At 35.1% G+C, this 23068-nt stretch overlaps 2 protein-coding genes across 2 annotated transcripts; both read left to right on the top strand.

The window, feature by feature from the left end:
* Positions 1-14386: 14386 nt before the first annotated feature.
* Positions 14387-18773, top strand: LOC113732933 (importin subunit alpha-2). The gene is made up of 11 exons (XM_027258989.2): positions 14387-14690; positions 15184-15280; positions 15372-15463; positions 15562-15693; positions 15849-16034; positions 16382-16545; positions 16626-16704; positions 17309-17437; positions 17588-17715; positions 17809-18183; positions 18320-18773. The coding sequence occupies exons 1-10, from the start codon at positions 14484-14486 to the stop codon at positions 18179-18181; spliced, it is 1587 nt and encodes a 528-aa protein (XP_027114790.1). The 5' UTR covers positions 14387-14483; the 3' UTR covers positions 18182-18183; positions 18320-18773.
* Positions 18774-21451: 2678 nt separating this feature from the next.
* LOC113732932 (GATA transcription factor 15) lies at positions 21452-22690 on the top strand. The gene is made up of 3 exons (XM_027258988.2): positions 21452-21687; positions 21796-21915; positions 22026-22690. The coding sequence occupies exons 1-3, from the start codon at positions 21670-21672 to the stop codon at positions 22386-22388; spliced, it is 501 nt and encodes a 166-aa protein (XP_027114789.1). The 5' UTR covers positions 21452-21669; the 3' UTR covers positions 22389-22690.
* Positions 22691-23068: the final 378 nt, after the last annotated feature.

Raw genomic sequence — 23068 nt, 5'->3', positions numbered from 1 at the left:
CGGACTATGCCAATACACACACACACACACACACTTATATATATATATATATATTTATTTATTTATTTATATATAAAGGTTTATTATGCTTTATAACGAAATTCTGTTTTTGGCTTTTGATCTTTTACTGAAAGCAAATTACAAATAAATATGAAGCTATTTACAACTCCCCCTAGTTTGCATTTCCAATGGATGTTAATTGTGCCAATTTGTTTTTTTTTTAAACTGCATTTTGAATTTTATGAACTTGACACCTCTCTATTTGTTTAGGGACATTGAAAGGTAACATATTCGGCCGGTATTGGCAGAGTATTATTGATAATAGAGTTATTTTCTTGGACAGATTAATGATGGTTAAGAAGTCAATGTCATTATGGTTGTTTTTTTTTTTTTTTAAATATCATTTTCATATCTATGTGTAATGTGAATGGAGTAAATGAATGATACAATAACATACATCCAAACGTTCAACCCAATGAATAGCTTGAGGGTCTGTTTGGTTATTCTATTTTTCACTTGTTTTAGAAACTGGGGGTGTCAATTGGGTTTTTTGAGTCAGACTTTGATAAGTCCAAATTCGACTCATAAATTATATGAATTTTTTGACTTTGACCTTTCAGGTTTTAGACTCAAATTAAAAAGTTCAAACATAACTTACACTATTATATGAGTTTCGAACTCAAATTGGACTCGGCCAAAGCTAACAATTAAATATATAATTATATATAATATATAATATATAATTATAAATTACTATAAATTTATATATAAATTATTAACATTTTATGTCATAATATGTGTATGCATATGTGCACGCGCGCACACACACACGCATTCTCTCTCTCTCATATACAGGTCGAGTCTCAATCTAATTTGAGATTAACATGATCTAAGTTCAACTTACATTTAGTTCGGACTTATTATTTAGGCCCAAATTCGACTGGGCACAATTAAATTTTAGGTTAGTAATTTTTTTTGGTCAAACGGGTTGACCTCAAACTGGTCCACCCCCTTGACAATCCTATTAAAAACACAAAATTTGTCTAAAACACCATCTACACTAACATTATAAAATAACCATTAGTTTTACAAAACACAAAAAATACATTAAATAAGATACCGTTGACAAAGATGGGCACCTCTAGCCTCTAGTGGGTGGTAGAGGTTGTGGTGAGAGGGAGAGGGGGGGGGGGGGGAGGAGAGCTTTGTGAAAGTAAGGTATTTTAAATAAATATTAACATTTTTTAAACAACTATTGCAATAGCTTATAGTAAAGTTTTAACTTGTTGGCACAATTAACTTCAACATATTGCAAAATTTTCAATCTTATGATCTCGGGCTTAGTGGAAGAAAAGAAATTGTTCCTTCATATAACATGATATGGAAATATTTTTCCCCTAAAACAAATTTGTTACTAATTAATTTTCCCACTAGGAACTTACCACTAATAATCTACTTCACCATATAAATATCTCAAAAAAAAAAATTTTTTATCAAGGACGGCCATTTGTTTTTTCTTGGGTAAAATTTCCTGTTTCTAATATATTACTAGGAGCTGGAGGAAGTATAATATATGGCAAAACGAGTTGAAAGCTGTATTCCAAACATTGCGAGAAAAATCTGCATGTCGCAGTTGAGGACTAATAACTTTTTCACTATCATTGCATATAAGCTTCTAGTTCTAGGTCATGCTCTAGTTGATTTGCCTTCACTGTAAATACGTCTAAAGTGCAATAGCATCATAGAAGAGTTTGGTGCAGGAAATGGACGGATTTAAAGGTGTTCGTACCTTTCTCCTCCAATTTAGTGTGGTTTCTACTGCCATTTCATGCATGCCAGTCTAGCTTTAGCAGAGAGGTCAGCATATATTATTCACATGGACAAATCAGTCATGCCCAGGGCACTTGACTGGTACTCATCCATTCTTGACTCTATCAAATCTGCCTCATTAGTCAGTACAGCTACTCTTCAAAATGAAGCACGTTTACTCTACTCATACAAAAAAGCCCTAAATGGTTTCAGTGCATTATTGTCTTCAAATGACCTAGAATCTCTTAAAGCCTGGATTTCTTTCAGCTTATCCTGACAAACTTGTTACCATGGGCAAAACCCGCACCTCTGATTTCCTATATTTGAATCCAGTAACCGGACAATGGCCGGCTTCAAACTTTGGCAAAGATGTGATTGTTGGGGTGGTTGATTCCGGTGTTTGGCCAGAAAGTCCAAGCTACAAGGACGATGGAATGACACCGACTCCTTCCAAGTGGAAAGGAACGTGTGAGGATGGAGGAGGACTCGTACTTTATCCATGGTTGCTGGAAATTATGTTCCTGATGCCTCATTTTTAAGCTATGACTAGGGATTGCACATCGAGCTAGATTGGCCATGTATAAGGTTGGATGGAAAGAGGGAATTTATGCATCCGATGTTGTTGCTGGCTTGGACCAAGCCGTTCCTGATGGTGTTGACATCATATCACTATCTATGGACCTACACGTGTGGCCTCTACATGAAGATCCTATACCTATAGCTTCATTTGGTGCAATGGAGATGGGGGTTTTAGTTTCTTGTGCAGCCGGAAATAGGGGTCCAAGTCTTGGAAAATTATACAACGGCTTCCCATGGACAATGACCATTGCACCAGGTACAGTCGACCGCTGGTTTGCAGGAACATTGATCTAATGGCACCGGCCGGGCACACTGATCTTAGCCTCATGGCTTCCGAATAGTCCTGTAGCCACAATTGGTAGCAAATTTAACTTGTCAAATGACTTTCGTCTTGTAAGTGGTACATCTATGGCTTGTCCCCATGCTTCTGCCATTGCTGCACTCCTTAGAGGTGCACACCCTGAGTGGAGTCCTGCAGCTATTCGATCTGCCATGATGATCACAGCCGATGCCCTTGACAATACTCGCACTCCAATCAAAGACATGGGATATGGCTATGATATTGCTACACCTCTTGCCATGGGGGAGCAGGACATGTTAATCCCAACAAAGCATTGGATCCAGGTCTCATATATGATGCTACCCCACAAGATTACACAAATCTTTTGTGCTCTATGAATTTGACTCATAGTCAAATTTCATTTCATCAATCACAAGATCAACTAGCTACAATTGCTCAAACCCTTCATCTGACTAAATTTATCCATCCTTTATTGCTTTCTACGACGAGGGTAGTATGAAATTGTTAGCTAAGACTCTTAGGAGGACACTTACAAATGTTGGAAGTGGTGCTAGAAAATATAAGGCCGTGGTGACAGCTCCAAGAGGTTCCATTGTTGATGTCAATCCACAGAATATTAGCTTTTCAAGAGGCAAATGATAAACAAAGCTACTCCCTCACCATACAATACACAGTGACAATAATGGGATGGTTAGTTTTGGCTCATTGACATGAACTGAGGTGGGAAGCAATCACACTGTGAGGAGCCCTATTGTAGTCTCTCCATATGTCCAATGGACTTATACTGATTCCGGGGAGGGTTAAGTACACTTATTTTGTCAGAATTTCAAACTGATTCCAGGATTAAGTACACTTATTTTGTCAGAATTTCAGTAATACGGTACTGAAAGGAAAAGGATGCTGCTGTCATGCAAGAACAGGCTTGTTCAACTATATTCTCATTGCAATATAATGGGAACCAAAAAAAGAGGAAAAGAAAGAACAATCGAATGCTCCCTGGCATTTTCGTTTTGTATATCTGAATGTTTAATTAGCTAGTCATTCAGATTGCAGTTCTACTTCTTGTGAAAGTTTTCTTATGAAGTATTATTTGTTTCATCAAACAATACAAGCGATATTTACTCTCCTTCATGCATAGAAGCTTGGAACATTTCATTATAGCCTTTCTTTTTCAACTACCAATTACCCTTCACTGGTATGCTGCTTCTCAGGTGCTTTGCTCACTTCTCCATTTCACTTTCTGGTATGTCACAAATGTCAGTTCATTTCACTTTGCCCTTTTTTCTCAGATTTTTGTTTTTTTTTTTAATCTTGTTTTATTTGGGAGGCCATGCATTTTGCTCAAATTGATTGTATATATGCTTTTCTTGCACTCTTTTTGTTTACTTAAGGTCACGGATATTCATGTTCATGGATCCAATTCTTGATCCACTGCCAATTATAATGGATGATGAATTCCTATAGTGTTTTCTTACTAGTTTGATAATAAATTAAAGAAATAATTCTGCAATTTTCAGCCTCCAAGCCAAAAGGATCACCACAGAGGCCGTCCGTGCAAAATCTTTTATATTTGTTTTACTTTTGCCTAATTGAAATCCAAAGCTTTTTATTTGGACTATGCAGGTTTAAAATATTATGCAAATTATTTTATCCAAAAAAAAAAAATCTTTGTATCATTAAAATTCATGCTATTAACAAATAATCTTATGCAGTGTTACTATATATGGAGAGTCCCGCTGCAAAAAAAGTAGTATGTACATAATTTGTACTCTTTTTTTTTTTTTTTTTTTACATAATTTGTACTCTTCTCTTCTCATAAAAATATTTTTTAAAAAATGTAGTGTCCATGAGTTGAAAAACGATTGAGCCAAATCGTCCCCTCCCTAGAAAAGTATACTAACAAGGAAGTAGAAAAGATAACAAGGGAAATTAACCAGCTTTTGGTTTCATATTTGCTCTGCGAATTTTGAGTCATATATGTTGGATAAATGGCTACAACAATGTTAACACTATCTGCTTGAGTCGTGCGTAGCACTGTCCTAAGAAACTATTTCATGAAATTGAAATGTTTCCCCAAGATTAAACAAGCCTTCTTCTTTTTATTGCGAACAAGAAAGACAAACTTTCTTCTTGTTGCAAACTAGAAGGACCAGAACTAGCAAATTAAAACCAGGAAGATATCAACTAACAAAAAATAAAAGAGAGAGAGAGAGAGGGATAGAGCAGCTATCAAAAGATATTAACTGAAGCTGCTGGGGTGATTTTCTGAGGAAGGAATGGATCCTATTTATAGACTTCAGAATGTGTTGCAACCCTTCTCACTTCCGATGTGGGACAAAGACTGCAACTCTTCTCACTTCTCAATGTGGGACAGAGAAAATAATACTTCTCATTTTTCGATGTGGGACAAAGAATATTTTTGAAATACTATATATTTTACAACAATCTCCTTCCTATTTCAAAAAATTATTTGGATAAAAAGAAGAATGTTAAAAGTACTCTGCTGGATTTGGTTGAAATGTAATTAGTTTGGTGTCTTTTAGACTATGAACCAAACATAGATTGATAAAACATGATCTACAAAATTATTGGTGAAATATAAATTTCTATGAACCAATAACTCTTGATGTATGACAGAGATTTTATCAATCACATTGCAACCCATAATTTGCTGTTAACGCGATTTTGCGCTTTTAGGCCGTGCGCCTGCCTGGTTATTTCATGAGAGCTCTAAAGATTTGACCAATGAATCTTATAGGAGCGGCCCCACTCCACTCTCATATAGGTGAATTCATCAAGTGTATATTGCTTTAACTACACCTCCCTAATGGGATATGAATTCATTAAGAGTTTTAACTCATCCTCACAATTACTCAAAGCACTTATCTCTAGAGGGACTTAAATTTGAAGTGCTTTACTATCAATATTGACTTGTTATTACCCATATGAACCTACTTCATGGGATCACCAATCACATAGGTTGGGTTACCGTCTCTATTGACAACTTGTTGGTCGAAGTCCCATTTCTTTCGTAGTTTGAAGAATCAATTTTCTTCCCACGGGTTTAGTCAGAGGATCGGCCAAATTCAACTCTGACTTTACATAATCAATGGAAATAATTCCATCTCTAAGCAGCTGCTTTACGACATCATGTCTCAATCTCATGTGTCGACTTTTACAATTATACGATTTATTTTTAGCTATGGCAATCGCTGCTTGACTGTCACAATGTATGGACACAGGAGGCAACAAATCCTTAGTTGAAGGAATATTAGCTAAGAAATTTCTCAACCACTCGGCCTCAGTCCCTGTCAGTTCCAGAGCTACAAACTCTGACTCCATTGTTGATCTAGCAATGATTGTCTGTCTAGCAGATTTCCATGCTATTGCACCACCACCAAGGGTGAACACATAACCACTAGTGGATTTCGTATCATTTGAATCAGAGATCCAATTAGCATCACTGTAACCCTCTAATACAGTGGAAAATCCACTATACAGGATACCAAAATTCATGGTACCTCTCAAATATTTCATCAGTCTGACTAATGCAAACCAATGCTCACGGTTGGGATTATGAGTATATCTACTCAGTCGACATACAGCATAAGCTATATCAGGTCTAGTGAAATTCATCAGATGCATCAGACTCCCAATAATCTGAGCATATTTAGACTGAGCAATTGGGTCACCATTATTTTTCTTTAATTGAGTGTTAGCATCATAAGGAGTACTCACAGGTGTCACATCATAATTTTCAAACTTCCTAAGAAGTCTCTCTGTATAATGTTCTTGAAACAACATTATACCATCACCTTTCCTTATGATTTTAACACCCAATATTATTTTGGCTTCACCCAAATCTTTCATATCAAAATTAGAAAACAAAAAAATATTTAGTACTATTTACAATATCTAGACTAGTACCAAATATAAGCATGTCATCCACATATAAACTGATTATCACATATTGATCATTTATAATTTTGACATATACACATTTATCCACTTCTACAGACGAAAATCCATCTTTCATCAATACTTGATCAAATTTCTCATGCCACTGTTTAGGAGCTTGTTTTAGACCATAAAGAGATTTAATTAGTTTGCAAACCTTATTTTCTTGTCCAGGTATAATACATCCCTCAGGTTGAAACATATAAATTTCTTCTTCTAAATCACCATTTAAAAAGGCTGTTTTGACATCCATTTGATGAATAACAAGTTTATGGATAGAAACTAAAGCAAATAAAACTCGAATAGACGCAATTCTAGTTACTGGTGCAAATGTATCAAAATAATCAATATTTTGTTTTTGAGAAAATCCTTTTGCTACTAAACGAGCTTTGTACTTTTCTATAGAGCCATCAGAGTTATATTTTCTTTTAAAAATCCACTTGCAACCAATAGGTTTTGCACCAGGAGGTAAGTCTACCAAAATCCAAGTTTTATTTGACAAGATAGAATCAATTTCAGATTTAATTGCTTCTTTCCAAAATTTACACTCAGGAGAAGAAATAGCATCGCAGTATGTTAAAGGATCATTATCAACAAGAAAGGTTTGGAAATCATTTCCAAATGAAAATTCTTTTCTTGGCCTTTTGCTCCTTCTTAATTCCTCAATTGGAATAATTTCCTTATTTATTTCAACAGGTGCATGAGAAATTTTACTAGATAGTGGAAAAATATGTTCAAAAAATTCAGCATTCTTTGTCTCAATAATTGTATTACAATCAAGTATATCACTTCTTAACACAAGAAATCTATATGCAGCACTATGTTCAGCATATCCAATAAACATACAATCAGAAGTTTTAGAACCTATTTTCCTTTTCTTAGGTTCAGGCAACAAGACTTTAGCAAGACACCCCCAAACTTTTAAATATTTCAAATTTGGTTTATAATTTTTCCATAACTCATAAGGTGTTTTGCCAGTCTTTTTATGTGGGATTCTATTTTGTAAGTGACATGCAGATAATATAGCTTCTCCCCATAAATTATCTGGATCATGAGAACTAATTAACATAGAGTTCATCATTTCTTTTAACGTTCTATTTTTCCTTTCAGCTACTCCATTAGATTCTGGTGAATAAGGTGGAGTTATTTCATGTATTATGCCTTCCTGTTCACAAAGGTTATCTAAAGTTAAATATTCTTCACCCCTATCTGATCTAATTCTTTTTATCCTTTTATTAAGTTGATTTTCTACTTCAGACTTATAGGATAAAAAGGCATTATAAGTATCATCTTTATTTCTAAGTAAATAAACTTTGGTATATCTAGAATAGTCATCTATAAATGTGACATAATACCTTTTCCCACCTCTAGTCATTGTTTGTTTTAAATCACCTAAATCAGTATGAATTAAATTTAATAATTCAGTTTCTCTATGGACAGTTATACAACTTTTCTTTGTTATTTTAGCTTCTGCACATATTTCACATTTGTCCATATTATCATTAATACCAGAAATTAGACCACATGATTGCATTTTCTTTATATAACCAATATTAACATGTCCCAATCTAGCATGTCATAAAGAAATGGAATCAACAATATAAGCAGAAGAAGATGCATTTTCATTGATCACATTGGAAATATTAAGTACAAAAAGTCCCTGATTACAATAGCCCTTGCCCACAAATACATTATTTTTTGTCATTATAATCTTTTCAGATTCGAATGACACTTTCACCCCAACTTTTCCAAGCAAAGCCACAGAAACAAGATTTGCCCGAATATTTGGAACATGCAGCACATCATTAAGAGCCAAAGTATTTCCTGAAGTGAGTTTCAATAGTACTTTGCCCTTACCCAGAACTTTAGCAGTTCGTGAGTCTGCAAGGTAGACTATTTTTTCATCATCCCCTATTGAAGTATAGGAGGAAAACGCTTCTCAATTTGCACATATGTGCCGAGTAGCCCCAGAGTCTACCACCCATTCTTTAACATTAGCTGCAATGTTCACTTGAGAGATGACTGCAGCAATTATTTCATCTCCTTCGGTTAAATTAACCTTAGGAGGATTACCATTTGCTTTGTCACCTTTATTGTATCTATACAGGGCAGCATAATGTTCTGATTTTCTACAATAATGGCAATTGCCTTTCTTTTTCTTAAAGTTGGGAATATTAGGCTTGTAATTGGATTTTTTTTTTTTTGATCTATTATACTGGGACTTATTGACTTGCATATAGCTACAATACACGTCAAATAATTCATTTAAGAGTGTTTGTAAAATAGTATGCCTACATACCTTATTGGCATATTGCCACGATTCTTGTATTTTGACATCTGTGGTTGAAGCAGGTTGGGACTCCGTTAGTGCATAGACCACTCCATGGATGTCGAGTAGTGAGTGTACTCGTTCTTGCCACCTTTTGAAATTTTCATTGGCAAAGACTTCAACTCTGGAGATATCCGGAAAAGGCTTGGCGAATGGTAGTGCAACTGCAACGGCCGCGGATGAAGGTTGTGGGGTGTTAACACTGTCAGATGCCAAATAGTTTCTTAGATTATTGGATAAATGGCTACAACAATGTTAACACTATCTGCTTGAGTCGTGCGTAGCACTATCCTAAGAAACTATTTCATGAAATTGAAATGTTTCTCCAGGATTAAACAAGCCTTCTTCTTTTTATTGCGAACAAGAAAGACAAACTTTCTTCTTGTTGCAAACTAGAAGGACCAGAACTAGCAAATTAAAACCAGCAGATATATATATATATATATATAAAAGATGATAACAGAATTATCAGGAAGATATCAACTAACAAAAAATAAAAGAGAGAGAGAGAGAGGGATAGAGCAGCTATCAAAAGATATTAACTGAAGCTGCTGGGGTGATTTTCTGAGGAAGGAATGGATCCTATTTATAGACTTCAGAATGGGTTGCAACCCTTCTCACTTCCGATGTGGGACAAAGACTGCAACTCTTCTCACTTCTCAATGTGGGACAGAGAAAATAATACTTCTCATTTTTCGATGTGGGACAAAGAATATTTTTGAAATACTATATATTTTACAACAATATATGCGGAACAGAGTAAATGAATAATACGAGGAATTAATACGAGGTGCTTTCCTGCTTAGATTTCTGGATTTCCCTTTCTGCTCAGAATAGTTTTCTAGTGCGGCTAAATAGACTACAGGACAGAAGCTAAAAGTAACTTGTCTGATCAGCTAAACTAACTCATAATAGGTATATAGAAAATTGAGAAAGACAAGCAAATGAAGAACTTTGCTAACATATACTGAGAATTTCACTATTGCAATTGAAGTAGTTTTTAATAATAGAAAACACAAATAGAAATTAAAATAAGGGTTATTATCACTTTACCCCCTTAAACTATATCACTACTATCAATTTACTCTCTAACGTTATCTTTTAGTCACTTTACCCCCATAAGTAATTCAACTCAACATATTAAGAAATTTTGGACAAAAATATCCTTTTATTTTATAGCATTATTACATTGTTATTATCGCTTTATTAAATTTGGATTATAGTGATACAATCACTTTAGTTCCTAATATTATTTTCTAGGCATTTTACCTCATCATTAATCTAACGAGTATGGTCAAAAAATTTTAAATATATTTACCCTTTTTATATATAATTAAAAATAAAAAATTGGAATGGTTATTCTTCCTTTTTTTTTTTCATTTTAAGCGATTGAAAAACATAAAAATAAAAGGATTTTCTCAAATTTCTTTTTTTCACACTTATTAATACTAGGAAAAGAAAAAGAGATAGGAAAGAAGGAGACAAAAATTAGACTTTACAAAAAAAGAAAATAAAGAAAAGTCTAACATTATCGTATTACTTTAAGGTTGTCGGGATTAGAATTGGAATTTGGTGGTAAACAAAAAAGTGAAATAATTTAAAATAATAAAAGTATTTAATTCTTTCTTATTTGTAATTTTTAAAAAAAAGAATTGAGCTCTCTCTCTCTCCCTCTCCCTCTCCATCTTTCTATTTTTTTTTCAATAATAATAAGATTGCCAAGAATAAAGAAATTAATACTTTGACTTTTTTCTTGATACTAAAAAGGAGAAGAGTCACTCTAAATTTTTTATTATTTTTATTATGCAAGGAGGAGGGTATTTTCTTTTAAAATTTTTTAACTTGCTAAGTTGGTTTAATGGTAGGATAAATTGCCTAAAAAATAACTCTAAGGGGTAAATTGATAATGAGACTATATTTTATGGGGATAAAGTGATAATAATTTTAAGGGTTAAACATGTCTTTTCACTTTAATTAACAAACTCCGTTTAGTTTGACCGTTAGTCTTGAGGCTAAAGTGACTAAAAAATAATGTTAAGGGGGAAATTGATAGTAGCACTAAACGTTAAGGGGGTAAAGTGATAATAACCCTTAAAAAAATAGTAACTACAATTCAAGATAAAAGAAGAAACATATAGAAATAAAAGAAAAGAAAAAAGATAAATCCACCGTCTTTGCTAACGAAATTCCAATTATGAAAATGAATAGCCAGCTAGAAATAATTTAGGCATGGTGGATTATTTACATCCCATCATTAACATAAATACCACTAAAAAGAATACAAAGCATTCATATTCAAAGAATACACATCTACTTAATTGAAAAAAGGTACATTTCACTTCATTTTGAACAATTTATCAAAAAAACTAACAAAATCGACACACATAACATCAAAGATGTTAGCAATAGAGCAATGCAAACAACACCTGAGCAAAGATATATAAATTTTACTTAGCATGAAAATTCAGGTCACTCAAATCTTTTTTTTTAAAAAAAAAAAAACTTATATTCAATTATTGAATAATTGATCCATTCTAATAGTCTATTACAAGTTGTTTGTCTTGTAAGAAAAAATAAATATATTAAAGTTGAGATTGGGGCTCGCTACTTCAAGTTAGTTCCCTAATCCAGTTCTTAGCACAAAATGGTGGGAAGATGTGCTCGATTATGCCTCAAATGGTGTCAATCCTTCTGCTAGCATAAAGATTTCAACAAACCATTTGGGGAACAAAGCCTGCACCGGTAGTGGCTGATTACAGTGCAAGAGGCCCTCCATCTTAGTTAGGCAACATTTTGAAGCCTGATCTGATGGCACCAGGAACCCTTAGCTTAGGTGCATGGCTTTCCAAATATTCCAGCAGCAAGAATTGGTACAAAAATTGGCTTGTCAAGTGATTATATATTCTTAATGTTCAAAGAGTGGCTGCTCCACATGTTTCTGACGCTGCAGCACTTCTTAAAGGTGCACATCCGAAATGGAGTCCTGCAGCCATTCGATCTGCAATGATTACCACAGCCGACGTCCTTGACAAAACTCAAAATCCCATCAAGGACATGGACTGCAGTCTTGATTTTGCTTCATCTCTAGCCATGGGAGCTGGACAAGTGAATCCAAATAAGGCATTGGACCCTGGTCTTACATATGATGCTACCCCATAAGATCACATAATCTTCTGTGCTCCATGAGTCTCATTCATAGCCAAATTACAACCATCACAAGGTTAACAAACCATAATGCTAACAAATCCTTCGTCTGATCTGAATTAGTCGTCCTTCATTGCATTGTACAATAATGAAAGTATAGGTACGTTAGCCAAGACATTGGATATAGTGCTTCAACTTATAATGCATGCAATAGTGACAGCTCCAAGTGGTTCTGTTGTTGAAGTAAACCAGCAGATTCTGAGTTTTAAAGGGGTATATGAGAAGAAAAGTTATAGCCTAACCATCCGCGATGCAGGCGACAAAAATGGGAGGGCTACTTTTGGTTCGATTCGATGGGTTGATGCTGAAGGCAGATACTTTGTGAGGAGTCCAGTTGTCGTGTCCCCAACAGTCAATGCTTCAGCATGATGAGCATACCCTGATTTCAAGAAACTTCTTTTTCCCTGTCAAGTTCCTATATGGAACACAGAATCCTTCGATTCTATGAACCTGATTAAGTAAGTCTGAATACCATCTTTAAATCCATTGAATAAGTGTGAGAATGCTTTGGCTATTTTCTGTTCCCCTCAAAAAGTTTCTGAATGCCTGATTTCTCCAAACAAGTTTCTAGGTTCTGACCTTGCTCATTCCAACCCATAGTGATACAAAAACTCTGAAACCAGTATACATATAGATTTTACCTCAGGCGCCTTCATCCTTACACAACGCATTCATTATTAATTCTTCTTTTCAAGAGTTCTACTGAACTCGTTGAATCAATGCTGAAACTGACTAATCACCTGATCCTAATCCCTAATATGACACTCAGTTAGACAACTTAGAAGACTTTTTTCCAAAGTACATTAAATATCTACCAAATAATTACAATTTACAACGATTCTTTTGTACTGACATGTCAAATAGTCAAAGACAAAAATTATTCAATTCAGATAGAATGATTCACCTTACATAGCACAATGAACAATGACAATACGGCATAAATCAGTGGAAGCCAGTTTCATCAACTCCAAAAACCAATGGATTCACCTTTCCTTATTTTATTTTTTTTTGACCTTTTTCCTTGGAAGTTTGAGAAATATTCGGGGCAAACGCTGGTTTCCACCTTTAAGTTGTTCAATGATTATTGATTAGCGATTACCTGTTAGATTGATCCATGCAAAAGGACAAGAAAGAGAAAATCTGTGTACAGAAGTCTGTCAAATTCATATTATCGTAGCCTAAAAATTGTCATTGCCATTGAAACAAGAGGTTAACACTTGCGATAATAGTAGTAGTATTGTGTGTTCATTGCAAAATATAAGCAAAAAGTCGTCTTATTAATGAATTCCTAGAAGAATTCGTCCTTCCTGTACGATTGTTATCAACCAAAAGCTCCAAGATTTACATTGACTTAATTAATGCAGGTTTTCTATGAAGTCAGAGGGGTGATTTTTACACTTGTATTAAATTTTTAGACAGATAAGATTAATTAAGGAAAGTATATTACATGCAAGTAATGGAGTATAGTAATTATTAATATGTGTGTGTATATATATTTACACGACAGTATACATGAAATTTAAGTGTGTTAACGAGTGCATGCTCGACACTTGTATTAAAAAAAAAAAAAAAAAAAACCCTTGTATTAATAATCATTTGCTCTCCTTGGTACGTACTTCCCCCTTCCTTAATCCTTACTAAGGATGCATTTGGAAATGTTACCCACTTTATTGCACATGCAGCTCAACTTCTACTTCCAGATCTCAATTAGGAAAGACGAATCTACATGTTAGGGCATGAACAGTTGCTATTGGTCAAGAAAATTGATGGTGTAAATTACACATACATCCAATACTCCAAAGCCCCCACCTCCCAAAAAAAAAAAAAAATAGCAATCCAACAATTAAATTGAAATCCAAAATTTAAATAGTATAAAATTTTCTTACAAGTAAAATTGAAACTTAAATGCCAATAATTACTTTCCCATTTTGCGTTATCCCCTACCCTTGATCCCTCCCAAGAATAAAAAAAATGAAAAACAAAAAGAAATCCATGGTTTGACTCTTGCTTGTTTAAATAATAATAGTAATGAATATTGTGATGTTTTAACCCAATTTTAAAAGATGGATCCTCCAACGTTCACATACGGGTTTCCCACATCTTCAAATTCAAATTTCTGACCCATAATCGTAAATACCTCCTGATCCATGCCCTTTTCCCATACACGACCCCTCTCCTCAGTCGTCGTAAACCCTATTTAAATCCCCTTTTCATCTCTCTCTCGTCTTTCAAATTTCTATCCACTATCCCAAAACCCAGATTTTTGCCAGAATTAGGGTTTCGTCCAATTAAGTTACTCAAACGATGTCGTTGAGACCAGGCTCCAGAGCTGAACTCCGTCGCGGCCGCTACAAAGTGGCGGTGGACGCCGAAGAAGGCCGCCGGAGGAGGGAAGACAACATGGTCGAGATTCGAAAGAACCGCAGAGAAGAAAGCTTGCAGAAGAAGCGCCGCGAAGGCCTGCAAAATGCATTTGTTGTTCAATCGGATACCTCTTCTGTCGAAAAAAAGGTGTAAATAAATTAAAATTTCGATTTTGTTTCTTTAAAGTTGTTGCGGATGGTTTTAACTAGGGTTGTGATCGAATTCAAATTTGCGATTGTGTTGTTTATGGGCTGGATATCCGCAATATTTTTAGTTTCGTTGTGTTTGAATAGGGCTAGGGCTTGCATTTCAGCCTTTTTCGGCAACGGGAGATTTCGGAAAGCTTAAATAATTTAACCATCAGACCATAGTTCGAATTTTATAAAGAATAAACTTTGATGGAAATTTTGAAACTTGATGGGCTTGTTTTACTTCAACAAGTAGTTGTCATAGCTTTTTTGTTCGAATTTGTTGTGTTTAAAGCTTTTAATTGCATATGTTGATTATAGGTGTGAATTTTTTTTTTTCGCTTCTATGCGTTTGATTAAGTTTTGTTACTTTGAACTTTTTTATATTGAATTGGAAAATATGTTGAGCATGTAACTCTAATGCCTGGAATGGTTATGGGTTTTGGTTGCAGCTAGAAAATCTACAAGCAATGGTTGCTGGTGTTTGGACAGATGATGGCAGTCTACAACTTGAGGCAACCACTCAATTCAGGAAATTGCTTTCCATAGGTTTGGATGCTTCTTTAGACTATTGCTATCATCATTTTTTGTTCCATATTTGATTCCTATGTTCCGGTGTTGATGTTAATGCTTATACCAGAACGAAGTCCGCCAATTCAGGAAGTGATTCAAGCTGGCGTTGTCCCTCGCTTTGTTCAGTTTCTTATGAGGGAGGATTTTCCCCAACTTCAGGTTCAAGATCGTTATTCCCCGTTCTGTATACACGGTGAAGATTAGATTAGTTTGGTGTTACATATAAATATTTTCTTCCATCCTTTGCAAATTTGTAGTTTGAGGCAGCTTGGGCTCTCACAAACATTGCTTCTGGGACATCTGAGCACACTAAGGTTGTAATAGACCATGGGGCTGTTCCCATATTTGTACAGCTTCTTAGTTCTCCCAGCGATGATGTCCGCGAACAGGTATATCTTTTACAAATGATGAAATTTCCTCTTCTGGTGTTTGTAATCAAGTTCAATGCCTTGCATTATTTTCTGGATTTTGAGTGTTGCATGATATAATTGAATTTTGTTGTTATTTATATTTTATTTCTTATTTTTCTTTGAACTACATTTAGGCTGTATGGGCTCTGGGAAATGTGGCTGGTGATTCCCCAAAATGCCGTGATCTTGTTCTTGGTCATGGAGCTCTGGGTCCTTTGCTGGCTCAGCTAAATGAGCATGCAAAACTATCAATGTTGCGAAATGCCACCTGGACATTATCTAATTTCTGCAGAGGCAAACCTCAGCCTTCATTTGATCAGGTAGTTCATTCACCTTGAATGTTTGTTCATCTCACAGCTCTTTCAATTCTACATGATAACGTGCATGCTTAGCTCTTTCAAAGCTAATTTTGTCTTTAGTGGATGCAGAGTAGGCTGCATGTCCCCCATAAGAAATTGTTTTGACACTCCCCTTGTCCATGTTGCTACATTCTTGTTTTATGACACATTAAGTAGTTGTCACCTATTACAACTTATAAAGTTGATGAGATTATTACTACTCCCGTTATTCCTACGAAATACCATCTTTTTTTAGAGGAAATAACCATGTCTTAGGTATAATGTACGTAAGGGCGCATATTTTGTGATACTAAAAGCACAATTTGCAGACAAGACCAGCTCTTCCAGTTCTTCAGCAGCTTGTGCATTCAAGTGATGAAGAAGTTTTGACTGATGCGTGTTGGGCACTCTCCTATCTTTCTGATGGGACAAATGATAAAATCCAAGCCGTCATAGATTCTGGAGTATGCCCTCGATTGGTAGAGTTATTGCTGTGAGTATCTTGTGCTCGTATTGTAAGTTCCCTTTTGAATATGTTTTCTGTGTAAAAAATATAACATTTTGGCATCTCAGGCATCCTTCTCCATCAGTGCTGGTCCCTGCTCTTCGAACAGTTGGAAACATTGTAACTGGAGATGATATGCAGACTCAGGTATCAACTAAAAGAATCTTAAGTACTTTCCTTTCTCTCTTATTACGTTTGCATATTGGTTTTTCTGCTTTTTGGGTTTTGGTCTCTGGTTTCTGGGGGATTGTGGGTTGCGGAGTATGTTGCACATAATAGTTTTCTACTTTCAAGTGAAGCTTACAGGGCAGGTCCATGCATGAAGCTCTGTTGCATAATCAATATTCACTAGTCAGAGTATCAATTAAGCTAGTCCTGTGTTCTCTTGTACCTGAATATTCACATATTTGGTTTAATGAGATGTCAAAAATTTAGCCGCTTTATATTTATGCACTTAACATATTCTTAATGACATCATAAATCAGTGAAATTATCTCCTTTTCTTGGACTGAGCCATATTTTCTATTTTTTATACAATATCTGAATAATGATTCTGGTTGCTATATTGTCATTGAGTGCTGCTGCTATGCTTCTGCCTTTTTAACTGGCATAAGTGGCATTACCAATTAAGGCTTTTCAACTGTGATAATGATGTTTTCTAATTTGGTAGGTTGTGAACTGTTGTTGGTGTCAACTTGCATGCAATTGGCTAAAATATTTATTCATTACAATTTTCCTTGCACATTTTCAGTGCATTCTTAATCATCAAGCACTAGGCCGCCTTCTGAACCTCTTGGCTGGTAATTATAAGAAGAGCATTAAGAAGGAAGCTTGCTGGACCATTTCTAACATTACTGCAGGCAACAGGGATCAAATACAGGTTAGCAGGCATTCATATATATATATATATATATATATATATTGAACATCACGGGTCTGTTGATAGTACAATTCTTACAGGAGATTGAATGAATGTTTGTTTGCTTTTTTTTTTTAATATGTGGATGCTATGTAACTTACATTTCTGTAGGCTGTTATTGAATCTGGTATCATCAGTCCGCTCATAGATTTGCTTCAGAATGGGGAGTTTGAAATTAAAAAGGAGGCTGCGTGGGCCATCTCAAATGCTACCTCTGGTGGCAGTCATGAACAAATTAAGTACGACGTAGCTCTGGAATTTCTGTTTGCTGTTTTAGCTTGTGATTGTATATTTCCAGATATGGATTCATATTCATTTATGTTTTGCGCCAGGTACCTTGTGAGTCAAGCATGTATCAAGCCTTTGTGTGACCTTCTTGTTTGTCCTGATCCAAGAATTGTCTCAGTATGTCTGGAAGGGCTTGAAAACATCTTGAAGGTTGGAGAAGCTGAGAAGAATTTGGGAATAACAGGAGATGTGAATCTCTATGCTCAAATGATTGATGATGCTGAAGGGTTGGAGAAAATCGAGAACCTTCAGAGTCATGACAACAATGACATTTATGAGAAGGCAGTGAAGATTCTTGAGACATACTGGCTAGAGGAAGATGATGACACAATGCCTCCTGGTGATGCATCTCAGCAGAGTTTCCAGCTTGGAGGGTCACAGATCTCAGTGCCTTCTGGGGGATTCAACTTCAACTGAAGGTTTCTGTCCCTCCCATGTTTAAAATGTTTTTGCATCTATTTGTTATACAGTTAAATACAAAGAGAAAAGTTATCGAGTTGATAGGATGTTGTGGTTCATAACTAAATGACAAACTTGTGACAATTTTATGTGTAGATGCCAGGAGTGTTCCTGCTCGTTTCTTGTCTGATAGTAGTTGCAGGAAGGTGCTGGGTATTTGGAACACCAAAAGTAGCTTCGGTCAGACAGCATAAGCGTTATTCCAAGAATTTTTTTGGAGATTGGGCTTCTAGCTAGCTACCCAAGCTCATTGCGTCAAGGTTGAATACCCTGAAAATTTTCTTCTCGGGCTTTCTTAATTTCTTTCTTTTCTCTTGTCCATTTTAGCGTGTGCTGGGTTATTTTGGCCCTCCCAAAACCTAGCTTGTACTTAACGGGGGTATTGTTTTTCCCTTGGTTTAGTGACACTACTGCTTCTCCCTATTCCAAGAGCTTCTAGTGTCATTATTTAACTTCCAAGAGCATTGATTTTCTTTTTTCTTTTTCTTTTTTTTTTGAAGATGATTGAAAAGATGTGAATGCCAAAAGCGCTGAAATCCTTATTAGAAAATTTGTCTTGTATAATTGATCTCCAATTCTCTGTCATTGTGGCTGCTGACTTCATTAACCCGGGACCCAGAAAAAGAAAAATCCAATCACGCTCATTCTGACCTGTGGAATACATACTCCTGTTAGAGAGCAAACGGGACTGGTGATTTTTTGCTTATTGTTCTCAGAGGATTAATAGAGCTTGGGTTCTTCACAGCTTGTTTTGTGAAGGATGAATTAGACAAGTTCTAGATGTTCTTCCAAGCTCCTCCTCCTACATTAACCAATCTATCATATAGGGCTGTTTCAGATGATCTTCTTCTATAACAGTTATCGGACGACCAGACATTTAGCTCTGTTGTCATACATTGGCAAAAGCATAAAATGGGGTTCTAATGCCGACATGCCAAAAGTATAATTTGTTTGTCAACAAATTATTTGTAATTTTGTACGTATTGGCAGAAGGCATACCGGAAGTGCAGGCCAAACTATTCTTCCGAACTTCTCCCACTAATTCTTGTCGCCCTTTTCCGACTGGCAAAACAGGAACACAATAAAAGGTGACTTGAGTAGGTTGGGTTGTAAAATGTCCTCATGTTGTGTGTATACCCTTCAGGGTTTTAGGGGCATTTTGTCTCTCTGCAAATTCCAAATCCATGTATTGACTCCTTTTCACATGTATTCATTATTGTGTATCATATCTTTCTTGTTTTTATTTTCTTTTATCCTGATTAGTTGAAGCATCCTTCCAACAATTTCTCTGAGAAAAGACTATGGCAACCGTGTAACGGGTTGCCATAAGCTACTACTTGTTACAGAATATGTATATTACCTTGTCATACATATTTGTATTACCAAATGTATGATTGCTCAGTCTTTATTTATTTATTTATTTTTTTGTCAACAGGAAGATTGTCCAGTTACGATCTCCAGGTGCAGGAAATGAGGGAAAGTGAGGGAAGGAGTTTATGTTGAGTTATTAATTTGGATTGTAGAGGCACAAGGTAAGTAGTAATACTTAGGGTGCGTTTGATAAAATTGAAATTTAAAAATTGAAATATGAAATATGTCACTTATTTTTTCAGAGCAAGTTTTGATTAGGAAATTTAGTGCTATTTATATTATTCAAATATTCTATTTTTTGTTATCAAATGCATTTGAATATGTTAAAATTTAAGTGATGAATTGGATTATCAAACAGGTCTTAATCGAATTTTACAACACAATTATATCTCTACAAGATCAGGTCTATCTAAGTTTTTTTTCCTAGATTTGGTGGTTGAGACAGAAAAGAAACTAAAAAGTTTTAATAATTGATGAGGCAAATTGCAACTTAATTAATTTAATCATTTTAGATTGTCTAGACGCCATAATTTACTCGGATTTGGCCTTTCCATGGCGAATGATGACGCTCACTGACACAGTTGAAAGTGGAAGAACGGACGTGGAAAGGCCTGTTTTAGAATTCTGACACGCTATAATGAGTCAATTACTCCACCAGACTACCTGAATCAATTCTAAAAAGCAACAACTAAGCTTTGGATCCGTGGCTACCAAGGAGGATTAATCTCTTTTAGATCATAAATTCGAACTTCACTTTCACTTGTATTGAAAAAAAATTTAAAAACAGTGTTAAAGTACTTTTGATTTAGTTAAATTTGTATGCTTACTAATCCCTTACATAAGTTTTTTAGATTACTTTCCATAGATATCTATAGAGCAAAATAGATTAAATTATAGAAATGATATCGTCGTGGCAAAACACAAATTTTCTACTATACGATCTTAAATAATTTGAGTGGTTATATACAACCCAAATTTTGAAGCTTCATGGAATACTCTTTACTAATAATAATGTATAAGTGAATAAAAATAGGGAATTAGAATACAATTAAATCCTAAATACTTATTTATTTTATAGATTATATGTTATAATTGGAAAATACATATCTACTTTATTTGATCAAGGACTTTTTTAAAGGCGTTCTGTACACATTTAGACATTTTTTCAGATTAATTTTACAGGTTATTATTATTTTACCCTCTTAACGTTTGGTGCAACTGTCAATTTTCCTCTTAACGTTATCTTTTAGTCACTTTACCCCCAAACTAACGTTATCTTTTGTGAACATTTTTTTAATTACTTTTTCTTATATCACATATATCAATTCACTATAATACATTTTTCTACTAAAATTTCAAAAAAATAGTAATCTAAACGTACTCAAGTGACGCTTCAACGAAGAAGTGCATAGAGACTTGCCAGTTAAAAACTTTGACTAATTCATACACAAAATCATATTTTCGCTGTCTATCATGTGAAATTATTTTGTTAACCTAAGCAAAAATAAATAAGTAGTCCATCCTTTTCCAATAAACAGGAGTAATAAAAAAATTATTCTAACACATACCAAGATAATTACTAAAAAATTAGTCACATTATAGGCACTTGTATTCCTCAGCCGTAGAATTGCTAAGTATCCCCCACTGGTGCATGCAAGCCGACACGTGGGTCACGCGCCCCACTTTGGCTCATTCCGACCAATTTTATAACAATTCTTTGGCGGGCTACAGTGTAATCAAAATCTGATTTCAAGCCTATTTTCGTCATTTCACTCCAACTTCTAGGGTTTATCCGTCTGCGGTGGCCCGGTTCGACCAGCCAAGCATGTCGGTTCCCCACTATCTTTCCTTGTCGGTCTTTTATATTCCCCCCTTCCGCCACTTACTCTTCCTCGACCTTTTCATTTTACTGCTACTTCTTTCATTCTTTTCAAGAAAATGAGATGATTTGATCATAAGCAACTTTGTTTTCTCAGGATTTTTCTGTTTGCTACCTTAAACTTGGCTACATATACCTTAAGTTGCACATTTTTTTTTTTGGTTACACAACCTTAGAATTTGTGCAAAAGGGCATCATGGATCCAAACAAAAAGGTGGATTAATGGGATGAATTTCTTCATCGATCATTAACCATCTTGCATTTGTTTTGTTTATCCCTTTTTGCCATATTTTGACTGGTGATCTTGTCTTTCATTATTTAGGTAGAGGAAGAAATCTTGCCTCCTCAAGAAATGATCACAAGAACTGTGGACGAGAAATGCTGTGTTGATTGCAAGACTACCAAGACACCGTTATGGAGAAGTGGCCCTGCTGGACCTAAGGTAAAAGAATTGTTAAACTTTTTCAGTGATTATTTGTGGGTTTCTTGTTCTAGTAAACGGGTTGTTCTTAATTTTTCTCCTTTTCCTTTTGGGGGGGATATATGGTATAGTCACTATGCAATGCTTGTGGAATCAGACATAGAAAGAAAAGGGCAGCCACTGGCACAAGTCCGGCCACATCCACAGCCACAGTGGGTTTGGACAAGGAGGAAGAGAAGATCAAGAAAGAAAAACATGAAGAAACTATAGCAAAGAAGAAAAGAAGGGCTAATATTAGAGATGGGAAATGTGGTAAGCTAAGCGTGGGATGGAGGCAGAGATTTAGGGCTTTTGGTCAAGGGGTTGTGTTGTATCAGAGGCAGAGGTCTCCAGTATTGAGGAAGAGGCAAAGTATCCATCATAGGAAGTTGGGAGAGGTTGAGCAGGCTGCTGTGCTTTTGATGGCTTTGTCTTGTGGTTCTGTTTTTGCTTGATGTGGAAAGGCAAAATCTTGAGGAGTAAAAGGGGTTCAGAACATATTCTAACCCCAATTGTACCTTTGTTCGTATGTTTGTTTGTTTGCCCTTTTTCTTCTTTTTTTTTTTTTAATTTTTAGTTTGGACTTCAATTAGGACTTTGTCTATGATTAGGGCCTTTACTAGTGGATGGTTAAGAATGTTGGCCTTTACCAAGAAAGACTTACAATTCTTGGTTCTTTTTTGGCTGGTATTTGTACATAGCTAAAGGAAATGTACATATAATGATGTTTTGATGATAAAGAATTGATGTTTCTTTATTGTCCATCCATAACCATAAAGCTTCAATATGCCCTCTTTTGTTTTTGGACGTTGTTGATGGTCATTGCCAAATCTTTCTATTTTTAACAGTCCAAAGGTTGTCATCAATTTCATTTGAACTGATTAACAATCCTGCTTTCTTCTGATTTTTAGTACTAGTACTTTTTTTTTTCTAAGAAAATGTAATGTGTCTTTTAATTTTGCATCAAATTAGAAAACTAAGTAATTTGTTCTGATTTTTTTTTTCCGACAATGATAACAATTGTATAACTTATTTTATCCTAATTTACAGCGAGGAGGAGTCTAAGGAGGATTGTGTATTAGGGAGGTTAGTATGTATGCAGATTTGACTAGACCAAGGAGACGTTATGACACCT

The sequence above is a fragment of the Coffea arabica genome, chromosome 2e, assembly GCF_036785885.1.
Source record: "Coffea arabica cultivar ET-39 chromosome 2e, Coffea Arabica ET-39 HiFi, whole genome shotgun sequence".
Taxonomy (NCBI): Eukaryota; Viridiplantae; Streptophyta; class Magnoliopsida; order Gentianales; family Rubiaceae; genus Coffea; species Coffea arabica.
Note: the sequence above shows the minus strand (reverse complement) of the source record. Positions and strands in the feature narration are given on the sequence as shown.